This window comes from Mus musculus, chromosome 12 (genome assembly GCF_000001635.26).
Source record: "Mus musculus strain C57BL/6J chromosome 12, GRCm38.p6 C57BL/6J".
Lineage (NCBI taxonomy): Eukaryota > Metazoa > Chordata > Mammalia > Rodentia > Muridae > Mus > Mus musculus.
In genome coordinates, this window is record NC_000078.6 from 41,607,969 (window position 1) to 41,635,539 (window position 27,571).

Here is a 27,571-nt window from a genome sequence, read left to right on the forward strand (position 1 = left end):
TTTGGTTTTCTATTAAATGATTGACATTATATAAGAAAAAGAAGTTTTTACCTGTCACTTCCACAGAAAGTTTCAACTGCAAAGATTTATAAAAGGCACCTTTATCCACTTGATGTAATTGAAGTTGGGTTTTGACATTTAATGTTACGTGAACCTTGAATCAGAAGAAAAAAAAAAAACATTTGTTGTCCTATAAGCTTTGTAGCTTCTAGCTATGTATCTCAAATTTTACTGTAATATATTTGAACAACAGGCCAAACCTTCGTTGTCGGTGTATTTGTACAATGAGTTCTTTTCTCTTTAGCGAGTTCATGGAGTCTGTTGTGTTGGGTCTATTACATCTACCCATTTGCTTCATCTCTGATACAGTCGTATGACCTCCAGGGATCAGAGAGTCGGTAGGGCTTCATGTCCATGCACTGCCAGGATTTTCTACCAAGACCACAGACAAAGGTACAAATTTTGATGTTCTGTGTACCTTTTTCCTCCTAAAATTAGCGTTTATAGTATAAGTATAGTATACTCAACTAAAACTACTTGACTTTGAGTAGTCCGTGAGCTAGCTAGGGTCATGGTGCAGTTCTAAACAGGAAGTTCTGAATCACCGGCTTCTTCATGTATATATATATGTGGATATGTGACCTGATTCAACTTTATGCTTCTGGCTCAATGACACAGCAGGGTCTAACTTTGGAGGATAGCAGCTCAAACATACCTTTATCATTTTTAAAAATGTGAGACTTGCACAGAGAAAAATCAGTCAGGTTTTCTAATAGAATTTGAAATCAGATGCTGGTAGATATAAATGTGCAGTTAATATGTACATCTGTCTCCTAGGAATATTAAAAAGACAAAAAGTCAGTTTTTGGAAAGTTCTTCAAATGCCTATTCTGCATAAGTCCTCCTAGTGTCGTCTTCTCCCTTTATATTGGGACCCTTATTCCTTTTTTCCAACAAATGGAAACGTTGATGTTAGTATCAGGTCAGATGTTCACTTCAGTTGTCCAGATTGAGAAGATGGTGGTCATAGCTTTTCTGGATACAATCTTCCCATGGAGCCAAAATAAACAAGGCTCAAGTGAAGAGGGTCAGTTTCAGAAAAGAGGGTTTGTTTCTATTGCAAAACGTGGATGATTTACAAAAATGGACTCCTACTTATCGAGACTGAAGAAATTAAACTTTCCTTTTCCTTGGTCCTGCAAATGAATTATTGCAGTATTCTTAATATATATATATATATATATATATATATATATATATTAACATTTAAAAGAGTACCTTCAGTTTTCAAATACTGCTTATCATCTCAATGTTATATCCAAAATATTAGCGAGTTTTTAATGCTTTTAAGCCTTTGTTCTGTTCTGTTTGTAAGAGTACAACAGTCATTGATTATTGTGTAAGGCCCAGTATTGCTTCATCTTAGCATAGTTTTCTTTAATGCTGTGTAAGACATGTCCAGTGAGTTTGATTTGCCAAATATAGACTGAACTGTAGGCAGGAATTGTTAATTACCGACATAATTTTAACAGTGGCTTTGCCAAATTCAATAATTCAATTCTTTTGGCGCTCTAATTTTTGTTAGTAACTCAGTGGCCATCCGGATTGATAGAAGTCATTAGCTGTTTGTATGTTTCTCACTTTTGACTTGGATTTGTCCTACCTCAAAGTTTCTATTCTGTTGAGTTTTAAGAACTGGAAAACCTTGTGACAGACTATTAATTATTGACCTGGCAGATAGTTAAAAAAATGCATATAGTTCCCCAAAGAAAAAATATGCAGAGACAGAGAGGAATAAAAAGTTAAAGAGTGGAATCTTGTTAGTAGTTATTTTGGATAATGGCTTCAAGGATGACTTGAAGGAGAGAAAGAGATAAATCAAAAACAAAAAGAAATGTTAGGAAGTCCTTGGGCCAGTGTTTGGTAAGAGAAAAATAGTATGGTGCACTCCATTCTAGAGAAAGCTACTGTGTCCAGAAGAGATTCCTGTGGGTGCTCCTATTATGTTCACACTGAGTCCTCTGATGCTCAGCAACTGTTCATTGGTTCAGACATTGGGGAACACAAGATAATCTCTAATGTAAAAGCAAGTTATGCCATTTAAAATGTTAAGATTGAACCCAGAAACCCTTTAATGACCTTTATGTACTTTCCCTTTAATTAGCATGAATTTATAATAAGAACTGTCACTTAAAGTTATTCACATGCCCCAGTGTAGGGGACTGCTAGGGTGGTGAGGTGGGGGTGAGTGGGGGTGGGTGGGGGTGGGTGGGGGTGGGTGGGTGGGGGAGCACCTTCATAGAAGCAAGGGGAGGGGGTATGGGGTAGGGTGTTTGTGGAATGGAGACTGGGAAGAAGGATAACATTTGAAATGTAAATAAATAGACTAACCAATGAAAAAAGAAAATAGTAATTCAAAAATATAAAAGTTATTCACATAGTTCAAATTAAATTAAGCAATGGATTTCAAAACAAAATGTTCAGAATTCAGTGAAATAGACTTTTATAAAAATTGACCTTTATGTTTTCATCATACAACTTTTGAGGCACTATAAAGGAATTTTAGGGACCCAAGAGCCTAAAAACATCACACTGTTAATGATTTGTTGGGTTTTAGAAGGATCTTGTATCAATCAATAATGCATTCTAACTTGGATTAAGAAAGTTTTTTCCCTTCTCACTGGCAAAGGGGACATTTTGTATAGATCATGATCTAATTTAAATAGAATTTGTTCATGTAATCATGTTTCTCATATCAAAATTTTATGCTTATATAGCATTTTGGAAAGGATGAACCATCTGTTGCCATCAATGTCTCTTTGTTGTTCCTTATAAATTTCTCCAAACTGACTTTTTTTATGAAGCCATGTTTGGTTTAGCAGTGGCCTCTGAGTCAGAATAATGTTGTGCCCCGAATGCCAGATGCCTCGCTCTCCTGACCCTGACCGAGAGCCACCACTGTGATTTGCACGTTTTGGAAAAGCTATCATTTGCCTGTGGCATATGTTTGTTATTGCAAAACATAGGTAATACTGTTTCACTCTTTTTAAAGCATTACCACAGTTAGGTGTGTTATAAGAAATTAAAACACTCACAGCTAAAGTTTAAATATGCTAAAACCTGGCACAGTTCCTTGTCCTTTAGCAAAAATATTAAATAACCAGAAAGAGACTAAACACCCAGTACTGTCTATTGTTTGCAAGCTATTTAGTACCTTATCCTGAATATCCCAGGTTAGGACTTTCACAGCTGTCTTTGTTTGCCAGGTTGTCCCATTAACTCTTTTTTTTTTTTTTTTTTTTTTTTTTTTTTTTTTTTGTATTTCCTAGGCATTTAAACAGAAAACAAAATGTCATTGTTTTCTTTTGTTACTGTGATTAATTAAATACAGGGTAGATTAAAACAATTAGATCCTCCTCATTTTCCACACAAAATTGGTTGATTGAACTTTTACATTTCACCAGAGCAATTAAGTTGCCTAATAAGAATAAATTTAGCAACAAATTTAATAGCTCACAAGCTAATGTTAAAAATATAAACAAATTAAGTTCCAGAAAAAGGCTTATTAAGCTGTATCATCTTTAGTTATTACAAATAACATATGATGAACATTCTAAGGAGAAAGGTAGGAAGAAGAGAAAGAATAAAAAGGATGATGAGACTGCCAGGGGAGGGGTTAGGAGGGAGAGGGGAGAGTGGAGCAATGGGGGAGATGGAAAGGGACACCAAGATAATATCTGCCATTTTGGGGGAAGTAGAGTGAGTTTGCTATATTGGCAAAGTTGGTCTGTGTATAATAGTCTCCGTGGCATGTTTTGAAGTGATTGTTGAAGAAGTTCATTCTCTAGGCTGACTTTCAGAGATTGCAGCTTTTCCTACATTAAGCACAAAGTGAACCTACGGAGCTCTCCACTATAGCTTACCTCATTCTGAGACTCATCCTCTAGGAAGCAGATGCTTAGCAGTTAATGTTTAGTAGTTCCTACAATGTCTGTGGCGGTATTTGTAGTTAATGCAGTGCTCATCTGTTTTACTTTAGGAAGAAAAGGATACTAAGACATGCAAATGACTTGCTTAAAATGATATAACTGTCCAATAGGCCTGAAGCCTGACAAAGGCATGATTACCATCGATTGTAGTAGTATATCCTTAATATTATATAGTAGTCCCATAGATTACAGTAGTATAGATTCTAGTAATAATCTATACAGAGTACCTGGCTCCTGGATAGCAGTCAGCAACTGTCTGTTGGATGAATCACAACTATAAAGAGATATTCTGTATCAACCAGAGCCCTCTTGTTAAAGCAGAGTTCCTCTTATCATTTTTAGCATCAGAGAATACCTTTTTATAGTATATTTTTAAAAAACTGAAAACGGAATGCTTTTTCTTTTTCTTACCTAAATTATAGTATTCTGTGTTAGTCATGCATACAATCCCAGTTTGAAGCTCAATATAAAATTGTTAGAATATTGTGCTGTTTTCTGTGGTATGAAAATTTGCTTTCCCACTTGTTTAGAATTTTTACATGGCTTAAAATTGGTATTATTTGCGAGATTCATTTTTGAAAGTCTCCTATGATTTACATTTTCATTGAACCAGGAAAATATAAATAGAGAGAGAACCAGTATGTTGCATTTCATAGAGTACTTTTATGATGGGTTCTAGTTCATCAGGATGTGCTAAAACCACTTGTTTCAGAATCACCTCAGTACTTGTTAAAATGTAGAATCTAGCTTGCCAGGGTTCCACCACCTGGACTAAACCATTTCAGAATCCCCGATCTACGTACTATCCACAAAGTTTGGAATCGTTTAAATTGTGTCATTATAAATTATCTCATCAAGAGTAGAGGAGTTGTAATTTTGTTTCAAAATCTCAGTAGCTTTCTTTTTTAAAAAAAATAAGATTAGGAACGTATATTGGGATACTGCTCCAAGGTTAATAAATCAGTAGGCAGTATTAGTTATGAGAACTGAAGCTGCAGTGTGACACTGTGACACATGCCACACCATAAATGTGCCTTGAAGACATAGTAAATGAAATAAACCAGACACAGAATGACGGATGTCCTACAATTTCCCCTGTGTGGCACAGGTAGTGGCAATATCTTATTTTTATTTGTTACAATCTAGCCACCTGTACAAGTGCTATCTACTGCTCTTATACATACTTTTAAAATTAATTCTTCATTTTGAGATTATAATATACATACATCATTTTACTCTTTCTTTTTTCTGCCCTCCAAACTCTCACGTGTACCCCTCTTTGCTCTCTTTCAAACTCCCAGCGTCCTTTTTTGTTATAAGTATATTTATATGCATATAAATTTCTAAATATAGAGGTACAAACTGTTCAGTCTGTACAATGTTTCTTGTGATTATGTTTTCAGAGCTGACCATTTCATGTTTGATAACCAACTGGTATGTTCTTTCCTGGGGAGACTATTCCTTGTTCTCTCAGAATTAAGCTTATGTGGTATGGAATGTGCTGTGAGATTGTGTCTCCTAGAAATGTCAGATGATCCTCCCAGACAGTCTCCCCAATGGGACCTCCTCAACATGAGTGGAACAAGAGCAACACAATGGTCATGCTAAACTGTCCTTTTTTTTTTTTTAAATGCAAGTGGCTATTTTAGTGTTTCATATAAGGAGGTTAAAACTTAGTTGCTGTAATCCTGTGATCTACTCATGCAGACCAGATTATAGGTAGGTAGGTAGATGGATGACAGATAAGATAGGTAGATAGGACAGGAGAGATGGTGAGACAAGCAAAATCACTGTGCATGGAAATTGTGGAGGTGTAGCATCAGGGCTGAAGAAATTTAGACGCGAGATTGTCCATGAGCGTTTTGGTCTTTTCTGGCTTCCTGCTTAGTGTTCTACAAGAAGTCACTAATGACCAGTGCTGTTACACCTGACACCTGTACACCTCAAAATTGGTTTCACACAGCCAGGCGTGGTGGTACACGCCTTTAATCCCAGCACTCGGGGAGGCAGAGGCAGGCCGATTTCTGAGTTCGAGGCCAGCCTGGTCTACAAAGTGAGTTCCAGGACACCCAGGGCTATACAGAGAGAAACCCTGTCTTGAAAAACAAAACAAAACAATACAAAACAAAACAAAAAAATTTGGTTTCACACTTACTTCAAAGGTGTTTCTCTGATTTGATTTAGATTTTTTTTTTTTTTTTGAGGATCGAAATTACATTACTGAGCTCAGTGTGACCAAAAATATGGGAAAATCTAAATGATTATTGGAAAAACTGATGGCAGTGTTAATTTGCATATGTTCAGTATTTAAAGCATAAATATCCTATGTTTTAAATGTGGGAAGGTTTGTTAAAAAAAACAAAACAAAAAGAAAATCAACCTAAGTGTTCAGCTATGAATGTGACAATGAAGCATACTGATATGCTACTGTGCCCTGTTCTCATAGCAACTTAAAAAGCATTGCTGCTACCAAGAGGAAGAAGATCTTTAACAAGTTGGTGTGAGTCTAGGTCACTCTCTTAAGCTGACTCAAGCAGAATACATCTAGGAGCTATGGTCTCGAAAATTAGCTTTCTGGATCAAGGTAGTTTACTAGTTGGCAGTAGAGAAATTCTATGTGCATTTTCCAAAGCTAAGGTTAAGGTGATAAAGCAATTGAGCCTTTTAACACTTAACAAAGGTGGAGGTGAAATAAAATAGCCATTCAAAACAGCAAATAATTAATTGAGTCTCTTTGTTAACAGGCAGGAGGTCAAGTCCATACAGCCACAACAATGATACTGTCTGCATTGTAAACAGCTGAGTCTTTGACTTGAAAGTGATTAGATTGGATTGTTGGGAACTAATTAAAATAAGGTTTTAACTTAGAAAGGTATAAAAGACAGTATAAAATTTTAAGTATGGTCACTTTATCTTTGATCTTCTCATGGGTTCTATAGTTATAACTTTGAATTTCATTTTTCTGTTTTTTTTTCTTTTACTAAATCATGTTATATACTTGTTGAAAAGAATTAATTAATTATTCTACAGTAAGATATTAAATATATGAGCAGATCAGCATGAAGAAAAGTAGATAGCTTTCTATGTATTAAAAGTTAATGATAATGGAATATAATGTTTCCCACAGAAACACATATATTAGCTGTTGCTTCTTCATAGACTAGTTTAAATATTGTGTTTGAGTCATTATAGCCCGGCACTATCAGGTCTTAGGGAATTTTAATTGTAAAAGAAGTTCTAAAAGTTAAATACCCATGTATAGCTTAACACTCTATAGTATAATACTCTATCTTAAAATAATTTTGTTTAAAATAGAGAACAAAAATCCTACTTACATATTACCTGACAGATAACGATAGCAAGGGATACCTATGTGAAATGTGCAGTGTTGTGAAGATGAAGAAAATCTCTGGGAAGAATTGGAACAACCTGGATCATGCGTGTCTCTCATTGTGCTGTAAGGAATTGGAAGGAGGGACCTCAGTGCCAGTGAACAGCCTGGAGGGATGAGCACTGTGCTGGAAAAAGCAAAGCAGACAGATGGTAGCTGTGAGAAAGAGCCGATAAAGGGTGGGAGACAAACAGTAAGCACCAGGAAGGCTTTGAGCCTCCAGGTTTTAAAATGCAGCTAAATCAAAGAATTTTTGTGGTAAACATTTATTTGACTTCATGATGTCTTCCCTAGACAGTTATTGCATTTCAGGGAATAAAGTGGCATTTTCAGGTTTTAAATGGAGTTTGATAATCTTATATAAATCAAAACATCTGTCCATGTGGTCATCCCCAAAACGTGGCACAATTGCCTAGAAACTCACTCTACTGGAGATTACACATCTGCAAATGTATTTTATACTGGACAGTGCTCTTAACCACTGATGTTTGTGCTTTGTCCCTTGGAAAAGCTCCCGTGTTTCAGCAAATTGAAACTCCTAAGTTTTAACCATTCTGATGAAGAAACGGTAGTAGATGAGCGTTTGTTTCTGAGGATCTCTCTTATCTACGTCAAAGCCTCCTTTCTATATTTAATTCACAGACAAGTAAAACCAGTTGGAAATTATTTCCCTTAATTCTATTTTGCCTTGGTTTGCTCCATTCTAAAAGTTGTGCGTTAGAAGAGTCTTTGTATGTCTGGGATTCATTAAGCCTCAGCTGTGGAAGTCAGACCCGTGTAACTATCATCCACACATGGAATAGAAGGTTTACTTCCATTCTAGCTTAATAATCTCCTACTGCTCTTCCTTTTCAGAGAAAACACTATTGTTGGGCATGTTTGGATTGTAGTGTGGTTTCAGAGTTTGTAAGGTGCACCATGCAAGAGCTTCAACTTGGCAGCTGCAAGATTAGAGCCCATGCTCTGTGTGTACAGAATTAGAAGGCCAGTGCTCAGGATGGCAGGCAAGCCCCCACACATTAATCAGTGTCTTACATCCCAGTATCAGAACAGTATTCTGTAAGGAACCACTCAAAGTGGCAACACTGTATGCTCACCTTGAAGAAGATAAGCAAACATATGGAATGTGATTTTATAAATGACAGAAAATAAGTACCCATAATGTTAAAGAATGGGAGAAAAAAAAATCTTTTAACAAATGGCAGTCCCAAAGTACTTGTTTTTTTTTTTTTTACACAAGACTTACCTAAGCATATTTCATAATTGTTCCTGTCTACTCTATATATTTACTCTTGTTGCTATGCCAAAGAAGGTATTTCCAGAACTTTCGTATTAATGAAACTGTTTGCCCCATTCACCAGCGTCTGCCCATTTCTGTCTCCAGGATAACTGCCATTCTATAGTTTGTAACAAGAATAGGTTGCCCTTTTAATTTTCTGTTAAAGAATACGACTTTTCTAAACACAATTCTTAGAATTAGTTAGCTTAAAGTATCGATAGGTATATTATCATAGCAACCACTTACTGTAGCAAGAGCAGAAGATGAATCACTGTATGTGTCTGATAACTTAGCAACCAGAGCTAGATATATGGCTGTCACGTGGAGCAAGTAAATGATAATCCTGTTCTCAGGGATGACTAGTTGCAATTGATTTTGTGAAATTCCAAACCCTGTGCATTTTTTCCTCAATCCAGCTGCTCATTGCTATTCAGTTTGACCTTGGGGGCATAAAGTTGGCATTTTCTAGGTAGCAAATTGTGTGTAGTTATTGGACTCTAACTGAGATTTTTGTCTGCAAAACTGTAGTACTATATTTTAAAAATAAATAAGTTCAACAGGTTTGGAATGAAAATGAGTAAGAATATCTTATATTATACTTAAATTCTAATATCTACAGTCTGCAGTCTCCCTGAGAGTGAATATTTCGAGAGATTAGAACCAGTGATTGTGCAGCCCCATGTATTCTCACATGTATACCTAATGTAATTTCAGGAAAATTTGCATCCAGTATCGCAGTTGAAACATTACTAATACACATGACAAAGGTAACTAGAAAGCATATTAATCCGTAAATAAACACTTGAAAAAATAAAATGGGATGGGTATAAATTATAATATCATAAAAATAAAATATGCAACATTTTATTATTTTATTTTATCACTATTGAGTTTGTTTCCTGCTGAAAGCAAAATTCTTATTCTTCTTAATTCAGAATAAAGTTCAAAGACTTATAAGGCAGTTTAAGTCATATGAAGCCTGTATGGTGGTTTGAATAATGGCCTCCAGAGGCTCATATGTTTGAGTGCTTGATCCGCAGTTAATGGAACTGTTTGGAAAGGAGAGGTGGTGTGGCTTGATGGGAAGGGATATATCACTGGAAGTGGGCTCTGAAGTTGCAAAAGCCCCCTCTAAACCTAGTCTGTCTCTGTATATCTCTATTTCTCTATCTCTGTCTGTCTCTACCTATGTCTGTCTGTCTGTCTCTGACCTCTGTTTCTGTCTCTCTCTGTTTCTGTCTCTGTCTGTCTCTCTCTCTCTCTCTCTCTCTCTCTATATATATATATATATATATATATATATATATATATATATATGTATATGTATATATGGATGGATAGATATAGATATAGGTAGATAGATATCAGATCAGTTATGAGCTCTCAGCTACTTCTTCAGCACCATTTCTTCTCACATACTGACATGCTCCACACCATGAAGATGATGGACTAACCCTCTAAACTGTAAGCATGCCCTCAATTAAATATTGCCTTGGTCATGGTGTTTCATCACAGCAATAGAACTGTAACTATGACAGCTTGCTTAGGGTTCATCCTCTTGTCAATACAAACTCTAAGCTCCATTGAATTTATATCAAGCTAGCATCAGGACAGGGATCTTCTCCCCAGCCAGCAATCTTTCTTGGCATCTGTGGCGGCACACTAGCCTGTCTTTCAGCCCTGACTGGCAATCATTGAAATGTCCCCCATTCTTATCTGTCACTTGCTTCCTACACCTAACGTTGAACAACTTCATTTGATAATCACAGTCATGGGTATAACGGTAAAGGGTGGATCATCAGAACACATTTCCCATTTCCTGTGACCACAGAAAGTTATACAGAAGAGCGATGACCATGTCATTTTGAATGTAGTGCACAGTTGTGATGGACCCAAGGACAAGCCTCTGTCCATTTCAAGCACTTGCTGAGCACAATTAGACGTTCTTCAAACACTTCGTTTATCATGAACGCATTGTTACATTCATAAAGCTAAAAATTCTGGATCTTTTTACAGATATATGACTGGTTAGAAAATAAACATAATTGAAGAGGCAGGTGAAGATCAAATGCTCGCTTTGAGTGAAAAGGTCTGATCTAACTTTTCTCTTGCTCTTCTAACTTTATCATAGGCTTCCTTGACTTTGGCATTTCATATTACCACCATAGAACACTGGCATAGGAGCAAATAGTGACTTGCTGGCCCTCATCGTAGGAACATTTCCACAGTAGATCTAACATTTTGCATATATGTCAGCCTAAAGGGGCTGAGTTAGCTCTTACAAACTAGAGTCTGCTTCATACTTTAATTGATCTACCTTTTCTACCTTTTGCCACTTTTGTTTGAATGTGTTATGCTGTTGAAAACATAAATATCTTGCTTTTCTAGGCAATTTATGGCGTAAAGATTCTTAGAGCTTAACAAGAATGTGTGGCAGGATTTTCCAATCTGAATCTAAAAGTCAAATAGTTTAATTGAAGTATTAGCTAGACTGATGGTTTACTCCTTCAAAGACAATTACTTTTTCCCATAAATTGTTGTAAATGATGTTGTATTGCCAAGGTATAGTCAATTAAAGAGCAGATAGAGGCCTAAAGGCTTGCCTGACTAGAAGAAAAAAAGAACACTCCAAGTGCAAGGCCAACTTTAGGAGTATGACAGTTGTGAGAAGGTCTCCATTTTGAGAGTCTAGTACAGTTGGTTTTTCATTTGAGAATTCTTCATTTCCACATATATGCTCTACTAAAAGCATATTTCATGAATAAAAGCAACAGACTTACAAAATAAGTCAACCAAGGAATTTCATTTTCTTCAGCAGATGTTTCTTTATGGGTTGAAGTCCATTTCTTCAAATATAATTTCATACTCTGCAGTAGAATAAAGCATGTATCATGCACATGATATATGTATTCATGTTCATACAACACAGTCTAGATGTTGACATATGGCTGTAACTATATTTACTATCTGAACATTATTCTGTCCTGTGCTTTGAAACGTTTCAGTTAATAAACGCCAGTGGGGATGATCTCACTGTTATTATCTTACCAAATCCCTTAGATATTTGTAGAAATATGAAGATATTTGTTCTTAAGAATCAAAACCAGCCAACTATAAACTATTGCAGCACTTTATAATTAAATAATAACAAGTGATAATACACATTAATTGAGTTTATATAATCAAGGATGGCTTACTAATATGAACAGTTGTCACTATTTGCTTACTAAATTTACCCTAATTATTGTTAGTAAAAGTAAAATATTTCACATCATACCAAGAACATTTATAAGTCATAATAGATACTTGTATTACTTCATCATTGCTATTATAATATATTTACTTGAAGAAAAGATTAAGATCTGAAACGCAAAATTGCTCCTGCTGCTAGGAACCTTGGTGGAATTTCTCCCCTACTCTGTAAATTTTTGTGGTTTTACTCCAGCTTGATTCAGATAGGTTGTGCTTAGTGAAAATGACCAAAATAGATGACTCAGCCCTTCCATTTTCCTACATCCCATAAAATGAGAGGACATATGCCCCATTTCTTAGATCTCTAATTCTCACTAAAGTTTTCTGTCCATATGACACACTCTTTTTGCTGTCCATGATGCTTTTCATGGGGCCACCCCTTCCCCTTCTAGAACATAAACACAGAAGACATGTTTGGAACACTAGCATGGATCGTTACCATATGCATGTCCCTTTGTAAATGCTGCAGCCCTTCACCTGATGCGTTTCCTAATGTTTTATGGTGCCGGGGGTTAGTAGGGATTGAACATGTATAGTAGTGATGAACATCTGAAATAAGGTGTTCTACCCTTTGGGTTATGAATTCACCCAGAGTAGAGGATAAGTCTGCAATTTCTTTTTTTCTTTTCTTTTCTTTTCTTTTCTTTATTTTTTTCATAGCACTCAAGTGACACAAAGACTCAAAAGTAGCTTAAATGCTGACACAAGGGACAAACGAGATTAAATGCTATTTTGAGTACAAAGTTGAGAGTTTACTAATTAACACAAATGTATTAAGTATAACCTGTGAATCTTTTAAAGTGCATGTGTGTATATGTGTGTGTGGGTGTGTGCATGCTTGCTTGCACATGAACATGTGCACATGAGCTCAGAAAGTGCACCCAACCGAGATTGAAACGAGTATGTAGAATTCGATGCTGATATGTCAGATAGTAAAACTAAATGGATTTTTCAATATGAGTACTATTACTATTTCTTTAGTATGTTTCATTAGCTAACTATGTAGTAAAAGTAAACTAAGTAAACCTTTAAGATGTTTTGCTTTACCTTTTATTGCACTGACACATGGCAAGTCCTTTTGATGGAGAATTTGAAAAAGAACAGACTATCTTTCTAGCTACCTAAGTCTAAAAGAAGTGTGCTGTAACAATGATTTTAGGCTCTCTGTATTCAGCTCCTATTTGAAGTTATTCTAGAATACATCCTCACACTGGAACATTTATACATGTTCTCCTGTGATGATAAGATGTCACAGTCAGAAGTCAAGCTAGGATTTGTAAAAAAAATCCTCCAAACTCAACCTTAGCCACTGAACATTTGTGGGTCAGGCTTATGGGACTCTGGCAAACTTGCCGTATAGACTGCTCAGGTCCACTGGAATTTTTCATGCAAGAAGGGCTCAGAGTCTGGCTATCTTGATAAGTTGAAGAGGAAGAAAACATTAGAAGTTTTATGTAAAGTCTCCAGTGTGCTTGTCTATCTCACTTTTTATTTTTAAAAGTTCAATGGCAAAACCAAAGCATTTCTACAATTCCGATTTAGCTGTGTGGCTCTTGGCTTATGACATGCTCTGGTCTTCCCTCTGTGATAACTAGAGCCCACTCAGCAGTGGTTCCCACAGACAACATCTCACCCACAGACGAGGCAGAAAAGCAACAGCACACATGGCCTCTTCTCTGCAGGCGGAACCTTTGCAGGGGATGAGCGCCACGCTGCAGTAACCAAGGAGACAACTTGGCTGCAGAATGGGGAAGATTAAAAGTAGGAAAGATGAATCAAGATTTAGAAACCTGAAGTTGAAGTGTTGCTGAATGGCAAAGCAAATGTCTCACGTATACAAGACTCTGAATTGGATCCCAACCACCACAACAAACAATGACGGTAAAACATCTGTGAGACTTCACTCTGACATGTGTGTAATAAAAACCAGTATTGTACATGGTGTTTTCAGGGCTCAGATTTGTAGTTGACTATGGCAAATATGACTTATTTATTTAATTCCTTCCTTACTTCTTTCTTTCCTTCCTTCCTTCATTCCTTTTTTTTCCTCCCCCATTCACCCCTTTTAAAGACAAGATCTCAATATAGCTCTGGCTGTAGTAAGATTCACTAGCTAGATAAATCTGACCTTGAACTCCCAGAGATCTCTTTGCTGCTGCCTCCCAAGTAGTGAGATTGAAGGTGTGTGCTGCTCCACAGCCCCATGGTGATCTCTAACCCAAAGGCTAATTCTGTAATAATCTTGGGCAATCTGGAACCACACTGTTATAATCTACCCAATTCACTAAGATGTGTTTTTATAATTTCAACACAAATCAAAGAATAGATATGCCCAGTTCCAGGGTGAAGGTATCTTTGTGGCATCAGGATACAATAGGGTCAGGATCTGAAAAGGACATGTACTAAGTGCTTAGTTTTCTATAAAACATGCATTTCCCAGTGGTCCAGCCAGAGGGACATGAAAGAGCTTAAATCAATTACAGATAATTTTGTGACCAAGCACATTTCCTCACATTTGCCCTGGCGCCATATTAAAATGGTAATATTTTTATCACAATAGAAAGTGAAATTCTATAGAAGCTAAAGGAGCATCCTGTCATGGCTCTGCTAGACCTTGTTTGTTCTTTACTACGTCACACCAGAGACAAACACAGAGACCCACAAAGTAAAGGAAAAATGTTACCCTTTTCATTCAGGCCTTATGTGTGCTTAAATCATGAGCATAAGATGGAAGGTTTATAACTCAGGTCTCAGAAGTTAAAACTATAAAATATTGCATAGTGTAAAAATATTAAAATTACAAATTTAAATGCAAATTTGAGTACTTATTGGTCAGCATGCATTGCATTTCTGAAATAAAGGCCAATCTTTCATTTGTTATTTCTTATATTGTCTAGGAGACAGGCCAAGAAAATTAAGACAAAGAGAACTTTAATAACTTTTATGATGCAAATACGTAATAACTCTCTTACCACCTCTACTTACATCAAAGTAATGCATTCCACAGCCTAATGATTAAAATATAGGTATAGATTTTAAGCAGTAATGGAATTAATGTTAGTAATAGCGTGTTTCACTTTGATTTATTTGATCAGATTCATGAGTTTAATATTACATTAAAATTTATAGGTATGTTTAAAGTAGTAATTCATAAGACTTTAATTATATAGATAGCTGACTATATATTCTATTTTGCAACATGATCTTAAATACAAATTATATAAAATATAGAATACCTCTTAAGCATCTCAGAAACCTAGACATTGTTGACACAATTTTTCTTAAATAAATAGAGGTTCTTTTTATATTACTTCATTAATTTCAGTTCTAGTTCAATTGAGCTGGGAAATTATGTAATTCTGGTGTTACTCTGTATTTGAACACTCCTTCTTAGGTAACATCATATTGTGTGAAAATTTTTCTATTTCCTTAAGTACATTTCTAATAACCCAAAAACCTGGTCATTAAAAGTTTTAATAAAAGCCGGGCGTGGTGGCTCACACCTTTAATCCCAGCACTCAGGAGGCAGAAGCAGGCAGATTTCTGAGTTCGAGGCCAGCCTGGTCTACAAAGTGAGTTCCAGGACAGCCAGGGCTATACAGAGAAACCCTGTCTCGAAAAAAAAAAAAAAAAAAAACAAACAAAGAAAAAATTAATAATACAACTCTCTGCTTTCTGTCTTAGATCCTTGACAGTAAAAACAAATATGCATTTTTTTCTTTCTGTAATTAGATACTAATGAAATTAGTCCAGATAATAACAGCAATATTTTCTGATTTCTAAGTCACACTTTTAATTGAGATTTTTGCTGTTAAGTTTCCTCAGTGAATGTGGGTTCCTCTCTGTGTTTGGGGAAATGAATGTTTACAATTATAACATCTTCTAGCTGAATATTTTCTTTTTTTTCAAAAAGATTTATTTATTTATTATATGTAAGTACACTGTAGTTGTCTTCAAACATCCGAGAAGAGGGCATCAGATCTCATTACAGATGGTTGTGAGCCATCATGTAGTTGCTTGGATTTGAACTCAGGACCTTCAGAAGAGCAGACAGAGCTCTTAACCGTTGAGCCATCTCTCCAGCCCGAATATTTCCTTTAATGAGTATTAATCTCTTCTGATTAATTTTAGCTTGAAATGTATTTTGTCAGATAGCTACACTGGCTTGCTTTTTGGATTGGAGTATCTTTTTCCATCATTCCTCCTTGAGATGATATCTATCATATCATCTGCAAATAGTGATATTTTGGTTTCTTTCTTTCCAAGTTTTATCCCTTTGACCTCCTTTTGTTGTCGAATTGCTCTGGCTAGGACTTTGAGTACTATACTGAACAGGTAGGGAGAGAGTGAGCAGCCTTGTCTAGTCCCTGAATTTAGTGGAATTGCTACAAGTTTCTTTCCATTTAGTTTGATGGTGGCTACTGGTTTGCTATATATATTGCTTTTATTATTTTTAGCTATGGGCCTTGAATTCCTGATCTTTACAAGACATTTGCCATGAAGGGGTGTTGAATTTTGACAAATGCTTTCTCAGCATCTAATAAAATGATCATGAAGTTTTCTTTTTCTTTGAGTTTGTTTATGTAGTGGATTACGTTGGTGGATTTCCGTATATTGAACCATCCCTTCATCCCTGGGATGAAGCCTACTTGATCATGAAACATAATCATTTTGATGTGTTCTTGGATTCGGCTTGTGAGAATTTTATTGAGTATTTTTGCATCAATATTCATAAGTGAAATTAGTCTTAAGTTCTCTTTCTTTGTTGAGTTTTTGTGTGGTTTAGGGAAATGTAAATCAAAACAACCCTGAGATCCTACCTCACACTAGTCAGAATGCTAAGATCAAAAACTCAGGTGACAGCAGATGTTGTCAAGAATGTGGAGAAAGAGGGACAGCCCTCCATTGCTGGTAAGATTGCAGCTGGTACAACCACTCTGGAAATCAGTCTGGAGGTTTCTCAGAAAACTGGACATAGTACTACCTGAAGACCCAGCTATACCATTCCTGGGCATATATCCAGAAGATGCTCCAACATGTAATAAGGACACATGCTGCACTATGTTCATAGTAGCCATATTTATAATAGCCAGAAGCTGGAAAGAACCCAGATGTCCCTCAACAGAGGAATGGATACAGAAAATGTGGTTCATTTACACAATGGAATACTACTCAGCTATTAAAAACAGTGACTTCATGAAATTTGCAGGCAAATGGTTGGATCTAGAAAATATCATCCTGTTTGCGGTAACTCAGTCATAAAAGACCACACATGGTTATGTTCTTACTGCTAAGTAAATATTAGGCAAATAATGTGGAATATCCATGATACAACTCAGGGACAACATGAAGCTCAAGAGGAATGAAGACCAAAGAATGCATGTTTCAGTTCTACTTAGAAGTGGGAACAGAGTAATCAAGGGAAGTAGAGAGTGGGATGGACTTGGGAGGAACAGAAGAGGGGGAGGGGAAGAGGGAAGAATCAGGTATGGGAGGAGATGGAAGAGATGTATAGAGATTCAAGAAATTGAACAGAGGTGTGTAGCAATGGGGGATAGGGAACTATGGGTAGCAACCAGAAAGTCCCAGATGCCAGGAAATCAAGAGCCTCCCAGGACCCCACGGGAATGAGATTAGCTGAAATACCCCACAAAAGGGAGGGATATGTTGAGACCATATCCAGAGGTTACACATGGCTCCCAGTTGAGGGGTGGGGAACACCCACTCATCTTCAAATTTTTAACCCAAAATTCCTCCTGTCTAAAGGAAATAGAGGGGAAAAGAGTGGAACAGAGACTGAAGGAAAGGCCATCCATTCTGTCCCACCTGGGGATCCATCTCACATGCAGATATGAAATATAGACATTGTTGTGGACACCAAGAAGTGCTTGCTGATAGGAGCCTGATACAGCTGTCTCCTGAGAGGCTCTGCAAGAGCCTGGCAAAATACAGAGTTGGATGCTTGCAGCCAACCATTGCACTGAGCACAGGGACCCCAGTGCAGTAGTTACAGGAAGGACTGAGGGAGCTGAAGGGGCTTTATCTGGCAAGAATGGGAGGGGAGGCCCTTGGTCCTGTGAAGGCCTGATACCCCAGTGTAGGGGAATGCCAGGGCTTGGAGGCTCGAGTGGGTGGGTGGGGGAGCACCCTCAGAGAAGCAGTGTAAGGAGGCTTGGGATAGGGGTTTGCAGAGGGGAAATGGGGAAAGAGGATAACATTTGAAATGTAAATAAATAAAATATCAAATTTAAAAAAGAAAGAAATATCCTGAGTGAGGCAACCCAGTCACAAAAGAACACACATGACATGCACTCAATGATAAGTGGATATTAACCCAAAAGCTCGGAATACCCAAGATACAATTCACAGACCACATGAAGCTCAAGAAGAAGGAAGGCCAAGGTGTGGATGCTTCACTTTTTCTTAGAGGGGGAAATGCAATACTCACAGGAGGAAATATGGAGACAGTGTGAAGCAAAGACTGAAGGAAAGGCCATCCAGAGACTGCCCCACCTGGGGATTAATTCCATATATAGTCACCAAACCCAGACACTATTGTGAATGCCAAGAAGTGCATACTGACAGGAGCCTGATATAGCTGTCTCCTGAGAGGCTCTTCCACAGCCTGACAAATACAGAGGCAGATGCTCACAGCTAACCATTGGACTGAGCACAGGGTCCCCAATGGAGGAGTTAGAGAAAGGACTGAAGGAGCTGAAGGGGTTTGCAACCCATAGCAAGTACAAAAATATCGGCCAACCAGACCCCCAAGAGCTCCTAGGGATTAAACCACCAACCAAAAGAGTACACATGGAGGACCCATGGCTCCAGCTGCATAGGTAGCAGAGGATGTCCCTGTAGGGCATCAGTGGAAGGAAAGGCCCTTGGTCCTGTGAAGGCTAGATGCCCCAGTGAAGAGGAATGTCAGGTGGGAGTGGGTGGGTGGGTCAGTGAGCACCCTCATAGAATCAGGGAGAGGCAGGATGGGATAGAAGGTTTCCTGAGGGGAAACCAGGAAAGGGGATAACATTTGAAATATAAATAAATAAAATATCCAATTAAGAGAGAGAGAGAGAGAGAGAGAGAGAGAGAGAGAGAGAGAGAGAGAGAGAGATGGAGTCCTAAGGGAATAGAGGTAGGGAGGAAAGAGGGGCTCCTTTAGGGAAACTGCAGCAGGATTAAGAGGAAGTCTGATAAGACTGAAATGAAATAGCTTAAAAACCCATTTCCTAAGTAGTCTTAAGTTGCCTACTCAGAGAATCCAGTTTCTTTAGCTTAGAGGTACCACAACCCCTCAAAGTAGATTTAGGAATAGCTGTTAATGACTCTAAACTTACACAATTTGTTGAAAGAGGCCAGTCAAAACTCTAATCCAGTTTTTCTTCAGAATAAAGAATTTTCATAATTATGTGAAGTAATTGCAGCTATTTACATAATTTTATTTTCTCTGTAAGATAAATTCTAGGATATTAATTGTATTATAACTCCTTTAGTTCAGAACACAGTCAGTTTTTCTAATGCTTTTTGTTTTTATACTTTTACATTTCTTTGAAAAAAGCCTTTTAATTCAAAAAGTGAATTGACATGAAAATATTTTGTCTCTTGTTGATTTTCAAACACAAATGATCATTTATATGATATATGATCTGTTTCTTGAAACAAGTCCAGTAAATCAGAGCTTTAACATGGTATCAGCAGGAAACTGTCCATATTAAGATGCCCCAAATTGGTACAATGCCTAACAGCTTAAGTCAACAGAAATTGATGGTGCAGCCTGGGTGGGGAAATTGGTGCAGGGCTGCTCTAGAAGTGCAGTCCAGCTGTTGCTCAGAGCTGCAGCTTCCCCCATGTTGGCTGGGTTGAAGGACAAGCTTCTGAGCTCAGTGCTGTGACTTGAGCAGTCTGAGTCCTTCCCCCATGTAACTGTCACTATAGGGATGGTTCAGGGCAGTTACGGCTTCCTACAAAGGAAGAATAGAGAAACTCCAGGTATGAGAAATACACATTTACAACCAAATCCCAAAAGTGATACACCCATATGACTCCTTTCCCATACTCTCTTGACCTCAAAGATCAATCCTAGCCTAAGGTGGGAAAGTATCCATTGGGATGTATGTTCCAGGAGAGGTGGGGATTTATTTAAGTAGTGTATCTTTGAATCAAAATTTCCCATCACAAATGAGATTAAAATAGAAAATGCCTTTTTTACTTTATATATCAAAATCTGTCAATTTCTTTTAACTATCAGGGGCACTTGTTTATCTCTCTGAATTCTATAATCATCAAATTGCTGAACTTCAAAATGATTTAACAGGATTCTTTATTTCCTTCTTTAAAAAAAAAACTTCTAGCATCATTGTTTTCTGGAAGATTCTCTTTGAATTTTAAAATGCTATAACTGCTAACATTTATCAATTAAAGAAATGTCTGTTAACTTCCTTACATATAAATTCTATTCTTAAAAGTATTTTCTTTAATAACGACATACTAATAATTTTTACCCCTTAATATCTAAGCTGTTGATCCCCTTGTTTTGTGTTCTACTGTATATAGGGTATCATGTAGCCCAGGCTTGCCTGGAACTTGCTGTGGGTAGAGGGATCCTACTATTGTTTTGTCCATCTCTATGGACCGGGATTGCCAGACTATTTCAGCTTTACTCATCTTCCCTCTGTGTTTTTCAGTTTTAAGTTTTACTATGGAACATAATTTTCTCACCAGTATCTTAGGTCACTTGAAACACAAGTAAGGTTCGCGTCATGCCATGAGTGTGAAGAATTCTGTAGTGATTTAACCACAGCTGATTTTCTTAAGCAATTTATCCTTCTTTTCTTCGAATAACAGAAACATAGCTGATTGTATAATATTTTCTTTTTTATCCTAGGTCTCCTAAAAACCCAGAACAGAAAATCATTAAGAGAGTGATCGCTCTTGAAGGAGATATTGTAAGGTAGGTGCCCAGACTACTGTTCTTAACTTAAAATCTGGATTTTAAACTTGCTTTTGAATGCTTATTTGAAATTAAAGTAAAATACGCCTGGCGATCTAGAACTTTGGGCACCCTTCCCTTAGGCTTTGCTTTATTTGCTTTGAGCATCAGTAACTGTTTCAGGATGGAAGGTTTACCTGAGGTCACTCAGCACACCATTCTTCTTAAGTTACAAAACCTATGATAATTATTAATTAAACCAAGATTAACCACATACTCTGACCATTAAATTACTGCTTTCAGGTATTAATGCTAGCACAATTATTTTAATATTGTGACATCAATATCTATTTTAGAAATTTTCAAGAACATTTTATTATTTCAGAATCCCCAACACAAACTCACAGGACTCCTTTATAACCGTAGAGATCAGGACAAGCTGGATAGCAACTGAAACACACATTTCCAGGTTCACAGTGAGTGTTGAAACTGCACACAGCACTGAAACAATCAAGAGTTTGAGCAACAGATAGTAAAGTCTTATTTATCGTGCTTGCTGATATAAACAATATTTGAGAATGGGCAAGAAAGCCATTAGTGCACGATGCATCTCATTCTGATTGCCTGCTTGAAGTAAGGTGTACCCAGGTGTACACAATATAGTAGTCAAATGCCTTGAAAATTGTATTCAAGATGTTTTCTGATTCTGTTTCCACCCAAAACTCCATCCTAAAAACACTTGTGTTAATGATTATATAAACAAAACAAACGAAATGGAAAGAGCCCCTGTCAGTTTTAGAGCAGAATTGAGATCAGCAGTGTAAAGATGTTGGCAGGATCACCCAAGACCCCCTTTGCAGTTCTGTGAGAGTAAAACTACTTTATTCATAACCAAAGGATGCCATTTGTCTTTTTGTTTTGTTTTATTTTACTGTTTTGCTATTGTTCATGCAGGATGGAACTTTCCAGAGGTGTGATATTGTGATAGACTGCATAAAAAAAGCAGTCACCGCACCCCAGCTATTCTCTCTACACCAGCCAAGAATTAGAAACATTTACAAAACCATTTAAAATGTTTCCTGACTCATTTACCACTGAAAAATACTGTGATTTTATTTAAAAACATGGCCAGAATAGGGAAATGCACAAAACCAAAAACAGGTTAGTGATTCCCACAGGCATGGAAGAGGGGAATAGGACTCTTAATGGGTGCAGGGCTATTTGCTTGTTTGTAAGAGGTATAGAGATATCCTAAAGGGTACCATGCTGACAGTTGTACAGTTAGATATGTAAAAATGGAGTTGCACATTTTAATGAGGTTGTTTATATACTATAAGAACTACATGTCAATAAAACTATTCTTACAAAACTAAAACACTCATCAAATTACACACATTATTCATGTAATAAAATAAAATTAAGACAGTTAATGAACCAGGATTCTTTTAAAATTACAATTGAAAAGGAACTTTGCTGTTTCTCATTGTGAATTACCAGCTGGCCAGTCAGCAATGTGACATTAGAGATGTCTGCACAAGATTAAACTCTACAGTGGATCTCTGGGCAGACATGACGCTTTACTCTCCTCACTCTGTAAGTGTACACTGGGTTCACACTGCAGAGGCAGACAGAGCTGAGGCAGGAGATTAACCAGGGTAGGAGTCACCTTCTTCCTGGATACTGTTGAAGCCCATGCAGAAGAAGTACTGCAAACAGACACCAGTTATCATCCCCGTTTGTAGACCTCAATCATGGAGCAGTGAGTGAAACAAAGGAGGAAGGACTCAGAGCTAAGATTTCCTTCCAATTTAAAGTCTTTTTCAAAAATCCTTTTGTTAATTAATTAGAAAAACAACCATTCTTTACTGCTTTATGTCTTTCAGTGGGGAAGAACCCATTTCTTACTTTTTCTTTCTTTTTTATTCTTTTCAAACCTTAGCACCTGGTTATCTCAGCTTCTCAGACATTAAACTAGTGAGAGAATACACACCTACAATGGTTTCTAACAGCCTTGATAGGTGTTAAAAGGCCAGACAATGAGATAAGAAAACACTTCCTGATGAGCTTCCTTGTTTCTGTTTGTGATCCCTTTCTGGTAATTACATATCTGAAAATGCTTATAGGAAGTTGCTCCTGTAAGTCACAGGGGTCATTAGCCTAGCAGTGCCCTTGTGACAAGCCAGGGCTCTGGTGTGTGACATGCCCTTTCAGTCCTGTTTTCCCTTGGATACTACTGAATTTCCTAGGAGGCAGACTAAAACCAAATGTGACTTTCCAGAATTTGCTTTCATGGGAAGAATTTGATATTTTCTAAAGAGTATAAACAAACAAACCCCTTTAGGTTTTAGTATACATACCATGATATATGGACTATTTTTAACTTAAAACTAGAGAATCGGAGGTCAGCCTGGAGGTACGAACTTTTCAGAGGTCAAGTTCACTGTTAAAGACTTAACCCAGTATTCTATCTAGGTAGTGTTCTATTAGCTAAGTTTCCTCCGCTTATAAATGTACAAAATGTATTCTTTAGAGTTCCTGCTGAGGAGATATCTCATAAAATAAGGGGAACAGTTCCCAAGAATCAGCTCCCTGAAGAATAGCAAGAGAGTAACACTATGACTTCTAGTTTCATTCTGTCCATTGTACCCTGTATCCATATTGCTCTGTCTATTGCCTCCATTTTTCTCAGTTGACCTTTGTCCCATTGCTTCCTGCTGCCTTCTTTTGATGTGCCTCATGTCTCAATGATGTGATGGAAGTCTCAGTATGCCCTCTAGGGGACAGAGCTATGGTGTATGGATTAGATGGACTGCTGGTCAACCAACTGATCAGCTGATTTGGGGTAGATGGCCTTTCTGGTGTAGCATCACAGGTAGAGAGGCCAAGTGACCTGGCAAGCACCCTGTAGTTAAAACAAAGCCACTGTAAGGGTTTTGTTGGGTGGAATGACAGATACTGAGATGGATCCCAGGACAGAGCATTGCAATTAGCAGTCACTTAGCTTAGCACTACCTTTTCAAGTCTCAGTTCAATGACATTGTAATCTGTTCTCTTTAGTAGTGGCTTTGACTCTACTCCCTAAGGAAGATTAACTTTTTAACGTTTTGTTTTTAATTACAGAAATAGCTTGGCTTTATTGAATTGTAGAGGCTATGAAGAACATCCTTGCTCACAAATACTACTTATCTTTGCAGACTAAATAGACTAAAATGGAAATATTAGTTATAAAAGTACAGAATTGTGGTTGTTTTTATTTTTAGCTCCCCTCCCAGAAAGCTTTATTTTTTTATTTTAAAAGATATTATAAATATAAATAAATCACATAGTGCCCTAGTTAGAGTTTCATTGCTATGAAGAGATACTATGACCAAGGCAACTCTTAGAAAAGAGAACATTTAATTGGGACTGGCTTACAGTTTAAAAATTGCAGTCCATTGTCTATCATGGGAGGAAACATGGCAGCATGCAGGCAGACTTGGTGCTGGAGTAGCCAAGGATTCTGCATCTTGATCCACAGGCAGAAGAAAGAGACCATCTTCTGTAGGCAGCCAGGCAGAGGCTCTCTTCTATACTGAGTGGAGCTGGAGACCCCAAAGGCTACCTACACAGCGATATACTTCCTCCAACAAAGCCGCACCTATTCCAACAAAGCCACACTTCCTTGTATGGCCATTTACCATGGACCAAGAATATTCAAACCACCAAACATCAAAATTAATTAGTCCCCAAAACTATACAGAAAGTTTTTATACATTTTTTCAATACTACTGAGAATTAACTTCTCAGAAGGCATTCACTTTTTATTCCATTTTTTATATAAATTCTTCTCCTATATATTACATCTTGACTGCAGTGTTTCTTCCCTTCCCTTCCCCAAGTCTCTATCCCCACTTCCCTTCTCCTCTAGATCCACTCCCTCCCTTAGAAATGAGCAGCCCTTCCAGTGACATAAACCAAACATGGCATAACAAGCTACAAATAAGACCAGGCACATACCATCACATCAAGGCTGGACTAGGCCACCCAGTAGGAGGAGGGTCCCAGTAGTAGGCAAAAGAGTCAGAGACAGCACAGGATATCTATTTAAATGTCAGATAAAGTAGACTTTAAATTCAAAAGCTTAGACACACTTCAATATAACCTTTGAAATTAATGTTGGATGATCTGGTTATTTAACCAGTTCATGAGCAGGTATGTCCACCTTCTGTCCTGTGGGACAGAATACAAAGAATTGTATTCTGAAAACATGATTTTTGAGTTTATGATGCGAAATAACTGATATGCTTGTTTCTTAAGCATGAATTTTGTAAATGGCATCATTGTAAGAGATTGGATGCTCTTGGTGAACCTTAATTCCATCGACTTAATGGTCATTGACATGGGTACTAGAGAGACATAGTGAACAAAAGAAACATTTAACCTTCATTTGCATACATGCCTGTTGTTGGGGATGGAGAGCGAGTCTACATGCACATGCATGAACATGCACAGGTAAGATAAGAACATATGAGAGGTGTTAGTAAAAAGAGGTGGATTTTAGGTAAGGGATTCACTGCAAATTTCTCTAAGTTTTGGAAATTAAAAGAAGGAGACAGTGAATCATCATGGGCAAATGAAAGATAATCAAACCAAAGAACTCACCAATGCAAACCTGAGGAGGAAACAAATTAGGTGAGAGTTCAAGGTCTTGCAAGACGCCAGCACACACAACAAAGAAAGTTGAGGTATTTTTAGAGGTAACCCTTTTACAGGTTTCCAGAGCTTTGTGGGTCCAGGCAAGGACTTCAGTTTTATTTTCATAGATAGCCAGGCAATATCTTTAAAGGATTGCTGTTTACTCTGAAAAAAGATTAACCACCAACAGTGTGACTCTGAAAACTACTCAGATTATTCTCTCTTGAAGCGCAGTCAAGCTTCGCATGAGAATAGTTAAGGGCCTTTGTTTATGGCATGCATGGTGACTACTTTGATTTATTTCCAGTGACCCAGATAAAAGCAGTCACATTATTTATAATCCACTGATTATGATTTATATTGACAAAGTAAAATATGGAGTTAGAAGTTTTTGTTCAGCGAGTTCAGCCAATACCTAAGATTGGAAATGAGGAGACTTTGAGGGGCCTGGATATTGTATCTTAATGTCAACATTGGTTAAAATCACAAGGTGACTTTTTTTTTTTTTGATTCTCTGAAGCTCTTAGTTTCATAGTGTTGACCCCACTGTGTATGCTTATCTATGACAGTAACAGTGAGAAGCTAATGAAATTAACATTTTGACATACTTATTAGTTCCACCATAGCTATTTGCTTTTTCATATTAATTCTTTATGACTCACACAGAAACTCTGTTTTAGAAAAGCATAAACTAAAGAAAAATTCTCCCACTGAATTAGAGCACATTGACACAAGTCAGCCACAATTCAAATGTCTGAAGCATCAACTCTGCATGTAGGGACAGCTGTGTGCTGTGTGTCTATTTCGCAGATCTTTCCTAGACAATCAGCAGTGAGGCCTTGTAACATGCCCTCTATTTTAGAATCTGCGGTTCTTTCATGTAGTTAGCTATGACAATGAAGTAAGCATATAGATTCTTCTTAGTCCTCATGGCCAGGATAACCATATAATTTATCACCTAAACCGTAACACTCTGGAGAGAGAAAGAGATTAGTATTAATTATGCACTAGGATCAGCATCATCCACAATCGCCAAGACAGACTGTATCGAACAGAAGCCTAATGAGTGACGTATAATCTCCTTTATCAGCCACTTCATAGAATTTAATTTTCTGTTGTTGCTGATCTTCCCTGTTTAGATGTATCCTAAAGAGTGTCCCCAGAAGCAAAGTAACTTCTAGGCTTCAGGAAGGAGCAAGATGAAGGGGTCTGGGTCCTGCCCATACCATAGTCACTTCTTGTTGGATGGTCCAGTGCCAGACTATGTGAAAACCGAATTGGCATTGGCATTGCAGTGCAGTTGGAGGCAGGCAATCATGGGTCTTTTTTGTTGTTGTTACTAAAAAAACATTTACATGATAATTGCTTTCCAAGTTGAAAGACTATATTAGAGACATCAAAACACCCTCATTTATTAAAAATAACTCTGGTATTAGTGAAATAAAAATCCACTGAATCACTAGAAATTAAACATTTTAAAGCCGTTGATAAAATGGCCCGATAAAGATATGGAAATTAGTGTAGCCTATCACAGATTATTGAGTCACACTGTATTCCAGCAAATGGTTTAGCATTATAAGAGAATAGAAATGATTGATTTTTTTTCCTCAGTAAAATTACATGATGTGTTTTAAATAATATCTTTGTGGTTGGTGTACCAGCTCAGAATTATAGAACCCTGATGTGTCTGTATGTCTATCCATGAAGAATATATTTTGGTTTTAGTATTTTTCTGTAAACTGTGAATTAGGGATGCTTTTGGTCCCAAAAGGAGGAATATATTAAAAGAAGCTTACATTTAGGATTCTGATAAAGACTGGTGGATAAAATGTTTTGGAGCATACAATAGATACAAAAGCTAATAGATTTATTATTCTCAATGGGATCAGGGTGGTGGTTGCTGAAAACTCAGTGGGTATTTATACCCTGTCCTTAGTCACTGGTAACCTGAGCAGAAGGGTTTTCAGAAAACTCCAAAGTCCTTTAGCCTGGTTGACATTGATCCATGAATTATTCTGTAATAAGAATGACATTTTACATTCTAAATTAATACTAGG

General features: G+C 37.2%; 1 protein-coding gene across 2 annotated transcripts in view; it reads left to right on the forward strand.

Annotated features, from left to right (window-relative positions):
* Positions 1-27,571, forward strand: part of Immp2l (IMP2 inner mitochondrial membrane peptidase-like (S. cerevisiae)) — a 931,528-nt gene that overhangs the window by 583,908 nt on the left and 320,049 nt on the right. For both annotated transcript variants that reach the window (NM_053122.4, XM_017315261.2), the window contains 1 exon segment: positions 20,796-20,861. In NM_053122.4, the coding sequence (NP_444352.2) occupies positions 20,796-20,861 (66 nt within the window).